General features: G+C 41.9%; 1 protein-coding gene across 2 annotated transcripts; it reads left to right on the forward strand.

Annotated features, from left to right (window-relative positions):
- The first annotated feature begins 81 nt into the window (after window positions 1–81).
- On the forward strand, window positions 82–6,938 carry slc18b1 (solute carrier family 18 member B1). 2 transcript variants are annotated; one of them, XM_076299218.1, is made up of 14 exons: window positions 82–235; window positions 653–774; window positions 1,291–1,386; window positions 1,470–1,543; window positions 1,969–2,116; window positions 2,214–2,370; window positions 2,509–2,645; window positions 3,481–3,582; window positions 4,431–4,522; window positions 4,745–4,840; window positions 5,017–5,091; window positions 5,296–5,389; window positions 5,496–5,542; window positions 6,702–6,938. In XM_076299218.1, the coding sequence occupies exons 1-14, from the start codon at window positions 208–210 to the stop codon at window positions 6,769–6,771; spliced, it is 1,338 nt and encodes a 445-aa protein (XP_076155333.1). In that variant the 5' UTR covers window positions 82–207; the 3' UTR covers window positions 6,772–6,938. The 2 variants fall into 2 exon arrangements, with proteins under 2 accessions (XP_076155333.1, XP_076155334.1); XM_076299219.1 differs by lacking the exon at window positions 82–235 and having other exon boundaries at window positions 667–774; window positions 1,291–1,378.
- The last annotated feature ends 41 nt before the right edge of the window (window positions 6,939–6,979 follow it).

A 6,979-nucleotide genomic window follows, 5' to 3' on the forward strand; every position in this document is an offset into this window, starting at 1 on the left:
GTTGTGAGAGGTGGGTAGTAAACATTGTAGAGGCGTGTGCTAAAGTTTCTTACGAGTAAAGATCTGACTGAGATGTGAGACTGCATTAGATAATCGAAATCTTCAGCTGTGGAATAGGCCTAGTAAATCGACTTGGACCAGCCTATAACATTTCCACATAGAGCAGGTGCCTACTCTGCCATCTATGAACTTTCAAACCTCCGACATATGGATTCCAACGATGTTTCGTTGACAGGTTTGTGTTTCAAATGTGAAAGATTAATTGATTGTATGCGGTCATTTTGAGTTTGTTGTTTGTAAGAATGTACCTAGCCTACATTATTATTGAGCCCTGCCAAAAGGTTTGAATGTCTCCGTGGACCGTCTTTGTCCGGATAAAGTTGGAAGAAGAAACTAGCTGCCCTCTTACTGAAAACATGCAATCAGGGACGTTGGAAGTATTTTCTGCGAGGGGGCCTGGGGTTTCTCCACCTGGAAAAAAATGAAATTCTGACTGATAAACACACAACTTTAACGCTGTTTTCGGAAGGACAGAAATGCCAACAGAGAAAGCAGCGCCCGCTTCTGTCTTACTCAAGTGACGTGAAAATTGCCTACCTGCGCTATCACTAGACTGCTAGACCTAACCTTCAACTCTGTTTTCATTCTGCAGGCGGTGGCCAGCCCAGTCAACGGCTGTCCCGTCAACAAATACTCACCATGATAGCAATGTCATCTATCAACTTCAGCTCTATGATATGTTACTCTGTGTTAGCTCCATTTTTTCCAAATGAGGTAGGCTCACTCACGTTTTACTTTTTAAAATCAGCATTATTGTTTTTGATTGACGAATATTCCATTGCCAAGTTGTCCATTATGAAACTAGTAAACATTTAAGGTCAGTAGGTCATTGCTGGTAAGTCTTTGGTCAGAGAGAATTGAGGGAACCACTTGTCTGACGCTTGTCCATGTAGGCCTAGGCTAAAACCTCCAACAAGGTCTCTTTCAGGCCAAAACAAGTGCCCAAGGGCATAGTCAGTCACGTACAAACGCATGCCTCCACAGATGAGAGGATATCAGATGTTTACTGTCACTGCCCATTGTGTCCCAAGCTACTCAGCTGTGGTGCATGTCCGGCAAGCTTTTTAATGTTTTGAATGTCCTAGCTGAAAGCAATGCAATACATGTATGTTATTTTTAGTGAATCCATACATGAATAACTGAGATAATAATAGCCTAAATGAAAATGCTATATTCTCTTGTCTTATAAAGACTCAACTTGATTGATTTAATAGTTTTTTTTCTCCCAAGGCAAAAAAGAAGGGTGTGAGTCAAACAATGATTGGTCTCATATTTGGATGGTATGCCTTATGTGTCCTGGTGGGATCATTGCTATTGGGTAAATATGTAAGTTCATCTTCAGTAAGTGTTTCACAGTTTGCAGACCCAACACTTTACCGGCTGTAACAGCTATTCTGTTTCATTTCCAGATTGTACAGATTGGGGCAAAGCTGATGATAATTGTGGGAATATTTGTTTCGGCTGTGTGTACAATTCTCTTTGGGTAAGTTTGGGTCACAGCAACTTTTGTATCCCAATTAGAAAGAGAATGGAAGTAGTTACAATGTAATCTACCTCTTGTTAAATCATGCTTTGAGCTTTTAACATTCTTTTCAACCCTCACTGGAATCTGAGAATTAACAAAGTAGCAGACCTGCCCTGTCTACCTCACACAAAAACCCCAGGCAGAAATGACACCACAAAATGGCAAACAAATAGACGTGGGAATACTGGAGGCCCATGTATGTGCTTTAGACCACTCAATAGACATATGGGCCACTGTGATAAACTAAACCATCCAATGAGGCAGTATTCATGCCTTATGACTGACTACATGCCAAGCATTCTCAGGCAATAATGAAGACTAATTGTGTGTTTGGGTTGCGGGTTTGCCGTCACAATACTGGATCCTCTGCCTCTCTCTTGTAGCCTGCTGGACAGAGCCGCTGCTGGGACACCGTTTATCGTTCTCTGCTTTGTCGTTCGGTCAGTGAATGCTTTTGGCTTTGCTGCTGCCATGACAGCGTCGTTCGCCATCTTGGCTAAAGTATTCCCCAACAATATAGCTACTGTCCTGGTGAGTTGAGTCATTCTGGTATTTCTGACCTATGTCCCAGGAGATGTTGTTTTTATGAGATAGTGTATATTTCCTAAAACCTATTCCATTTTTCCAGGGTTGCATGGAAATATTCACTGGCCTTGGTCTCATCCTGGGACCCCCGATAGGTGGATGGCTGTATCAGGCATTTGGTTATGAAATCCCATTTATAGTGCTGGGAGGTCTGCTATTCCTGATGGTTCCATTCAACATCTGGCTCATACCCAGTCAAGGTACACTTCCACACCTGCAGTTCTAATCAATCCTGCATTGTACAGATTATCATGCATGCAGAGTCAAGCTTAGGTTCCACGCTCAGGTCATTTGTGGCCCTGATGAAGAGCAAGCTGACATGAGAATTACCCTCTCAGATGCAGATCCATCCAGGGACTCCTTCTTCAGGCTGTGCACCATCCCGAAGATCCCCATCATCTGCTTCGTGGTTCTCACCCTCAGCTCTGGTCTCGGCTTCCTGGATGCTACTCTGTCATTATTTGCTATCAATAAGGTCAGGGGACAACCTGTGCGGTGTTAATGGCATTGGGTTATGCTGATGTTTGTATATTATGTCAATCTGTGTAAACTGCTGGTAACAAACCTTCAATTTTATAGGCCTACTAACGCTGTACTTGATTGACCTGCCGTGATGTGTGTGTGTGTGTGTGGTACAGCAGTGGTGCCGGCAGGCGTAATCCTGTACGCACTGTGCGTAAAAAAATTTCCGCCGTGGCCTACTGGTTATCGCTTCGGACTTGTAACCGGAGGGTTTCCGGTTCGAACCCTGACCAGTAGGCACGGCTGAAGTGCCCTTGAGCAAGGCACCTAACCACTCACTGCTCCCCGAGCGCCACTGTTATATTTTTTGACTCATGTGCAATCTGAATATTGCCATTATTCCGAATAAATCCGGAATATGGTGTGCATGCATGGAAGACTATAAAATATGAAAACGATTGACCTGTGGCGGTTTTCGAGCGTGGCTTTGGATGGGTCAATTCTGGCGCTTAAAAACACAACGTTCCATTCATTCATAATAGCCTAAATCATTCAGTCATGAAAAGAAAACAACAGCAGCAGCAGCTTAATATTTTTCAGGCGTTTAACCGTAACGTTAAAAGACGTAGGCCTACTGTTCTTAGCAGTGATGCTGATACTGACAGCAGTGAGAGTTTGGTGCGTAGCCTACTATGGAATACAAACCTAGCGGCGCCGGCGCCCCTGGTATACAGTAGAGTTGTTGTGTGTGATACTGAGCTGAGTGAGTCATGATGAGTTTGAAGGCACTGTAACATTTGACCATGTGTGTAAAATGGTGGTGAATATGTGTTTGCGTGTGTCTTTAGTTCTCGATGTCTCCTGGCTCAGTGGGGCTGTTGATGGTTGGTCTCTCTCTCCCTTATGGTGCTGCCTCTCCCATCTTTGGCATGTTCAGTGATAAGTACCCGGTAACTATAGCAACTCCAACTCTTCCACCTACACAGCCGTTGACATCACTGCTCTTATAATAGCGTGCTGTGCTGATGGCTGAACGAGAAGAAATTTTGAAGTTTTGATTTTTAAATGGCTGAACTGTAATTATTAAAGCAAAATGTTGAGCACCAGTTTTGATTGGTAAAATGTAGCTTCAGAATAAAATGACGAAGTTATGAAATTGCTAACAGAATGTGCAACAATCACTGTATGACTACTTGTGAATGACAGTCATTGAACTTGTCAGCAGTTTTGAGACATGGGTCCTTTCAGTTTGTAAAGTCAATTTAAGGAAATTGTAATCACTGCTATAGTTAAACATAGAATAGAGGGGCTAGTAGATGGTTAAGATGGTTAGAGAGCACTGAAGCATAGAACACAGACCCCTGTATTGAAAATACGTAATAGGTAACAGGAATTTAGGGCACAGGCTAGATTAGAGGTAAATGCTTAAAGAGCTTTCATCATACTTACCTTCAGAAAAGATTATATTTAATTTCGGAAAAAAAAACAAACATTACTTTTGATAGATGATGGGGAGGATTTGTAACCTTTTTACAAAATATAACATTTATTCTCCATACTGCATGCTTTATCCTCTTAATATGGCTGTGTCACATATACAAACTTTCATCTTCTGCTTTTTGACTATATGCTTTTGAACTGATGTTTGGTGCTGTTTGTATGGAGAGGGGTAGGGACTATGAAGGAGCTGATTTTGTATGCTGTTTGTACTGAATGTTGTACATTTTTCAGAGAGAATATATTATATAATTTAAGATTAAAGGTGTTACATGTTACATTGTATTGTACTTGGTTCCAGTCTGAACGGAAATGGATGATGGTGATGGGAGGAATGGCAACAGCAGTAGGTTTCGGTCTACTGGGACCGATCCCAGTCATTGGGGTCAGTAGGTGAGTTTGGGTGTAAAGTCAATTCCTTGAAACAGAAGGTTCTTACTGTCGACCATCAAAGCATTTTCTTACTTTATGGTAAGCCATACTACTTACATATAGGCTTGTTTTGAGGAAATTACCACTGGCTCCAGATTTTCCCCAATCTAACCGAGTTACTTAGCCAATTGCCGAATCAAATGTGATCTGCTGGGCAGTAAAAATGTCTTCCTCTCCCAACAGTCAACTCTGGCTGACTGTTTTGATGCTGGTTGTCATCGGTTTTTCTCTGTGCATGACCGCCATCCCCACCTTTGCAGAGATGCTCATATGTGCACAGTAAGTCTGTCAGCCCATTAGTCAACCCTCATAAATCTCCATTCATCCTTTTAACACTAGCTCTATACATAACGGACCAGAACCAATAGGCATGCGTTCATATGACTAACCATTAACACTAACATTGATGATCTACAGTATGTATAGCAGCGGCTTCTGTTGTGTTTGTATGACAGCGAGAATGGCTTTGAGGAGGGACTCAGCACACTAGGACTAGTGTCAGGACTCTTCTCTGCAGTCTGGTCATGTGGGTACGTCCTTGTTACAATAACTTAGGTCATCTGATGCAAGGGAACCAAAGCACCCAGTAGTTAAACCTGGTTAACCCACTGAGGTTATTTGAATGGAAGTTATACGTTAGCACTGATAATGTTATCTAAAGGTTAAATCACATCTGTTCTAGGAACACTTTATATGTCATATGGTACTAATTTATCTTTGTCTGTGGATCTCAGAATGTTTGTGGGACCAACACTAGGCAGCTACATCACACAAAGGTCAAATTTTGAATATGCTTCAGCTTGTCAAGGTGGACTTGCCTTCTTAGCAGTAAGTTTCAGCATCATCTCATCACATGTCTCACCATCAAACATCACACAAAAAAACATGTGTGGGTGTCAAAGAAGCTCACTGAGCTTTATGTTTCTTTCTACAGGCCACCCTTCTGGGCATCTACTCACTCTATGAGCTCCATAAAAAGAGGTATGACATTTCCTTCCACAACTCACATGATCAGTCAGCTGTCAGATACAGTGACAGTACAGTCCTACCTCATGTGACCTGTTTACGTTGACCAATTTAGGTAATGTTTTAAGAGCATTTTGACAAATGCAAAGGAACATGCCTGCATTTCTGTAGGCAATTAATCGTTGACTGCAGATGCTCACTGTAAAATGTATAAGCAAATTATTGATAAAAAAAATAGGTGGTTAAGCAGACATGTATGATAAATCATGATTTAAATTATATAAAAATATTTAACTGCATTCAAAGCCTGATGCCTGACTGCAAATGCTGGAAGACACATACAATTATTTTCAAGTCCAGAATATTTTCAAAATATAGCCCCAGACACGCTGTAGGATTGGGGATCTTTTGTAAAGGTCTTATCACTTGTAAAACAGCTATAGGAAGTTTGGTGCCCCCCCCCCCCCAACCCACGAAATTGAAATGAAAAAAAGCTGGTATGCTACAGGAATTCGGAGATCTCTTTATACAGACTGCTGTCGCGGTGCATTCCCTCTATATTGTATCAGAGTTATGTTCATGCTTTGTTGCAAAAGATGCATATTAAGTTTGTTTATTATTAGTTTGTTTATTTATTATTCTCAACCGTAATCTTCTTTAGTTCTGCTTTAAAATACCACAACTCACGTGTGACCAATGATCAGCATCATGCCAATTAGAAAACTCTGGGGGGTGGTGACTACTGCAGTAATACATTGCATACATGAAGTGAGTTGACATGAGTTTGTAGAGAGGCTGTGGTTGGTGATGGTCTAGGTCTGGAATCAGTTGTAAATCAGGTCTCTAGGCCAAGTATACTGGTGTATACAAGGAATTTGGTCTCTGCATTTATCCCATCCGTGAATTAGTGAACACACAGAGCACACAGTGAACAAACAGTGAGGTGAAGCACACATTACCTATTACATAACCCGGAGCAGTGAGTTGCCTTGCTACAGCGGCGCTCGGGGAGCAGTGAGGGGTTAGGTGCCTTTCTCAAAGGCACTTCAGCCATTCCTACTGGTCGGGGATCGAACCGGCAACCCTTCAGTTACAAGCCCGAACCAGTAGGCTACGCCTGCCCCCGTCATTAAACATGTAAAACTAACCGGATACATTTTTTCTCATCCATCAGGTCTATCAGGGCCACAGAGACCCCACCTGATGACCGAACGCCTCTCCTTTCTTCCCCTCATCCCTCATGACCGGCTCTAAATGTCCGTTCACATCAGGGAGGTCCTGCTCTTGGAATTTCATAGTGCCTATAGGAGCAGCTGAGCTACCTATGTAAACTTTGCACCATATCAATATGATGCTATTTAATCCAAGAGGCTCTAAATTATGTCATATCTAATATAAATAATAATGTTTACTACTTGTTGTAATTTTGTTTTTATTTTTTACATTTCTCGT

The sequence above is a fragment of the Alosa pseudoharengus genome, unplaced genomic scaffold (assembly GCF_046254945.1).
Source record: "Alosa pseudoharengus isolate Yale_2024_CS ecotype anadromous, Long Island Sound unplaced genomic scaffold, YU_APseudo_1.1 YU_APseudo_1.1_scf_22, whole genome shotgun sequence".
Classification (NCBI taxonomy): domain Eukaryota; kingdom Metazoa; phylum Chordata; class Actinopteri; order Clupeiformes; family Clupeidae; genus Alosa; species Alosa pseudoharengus.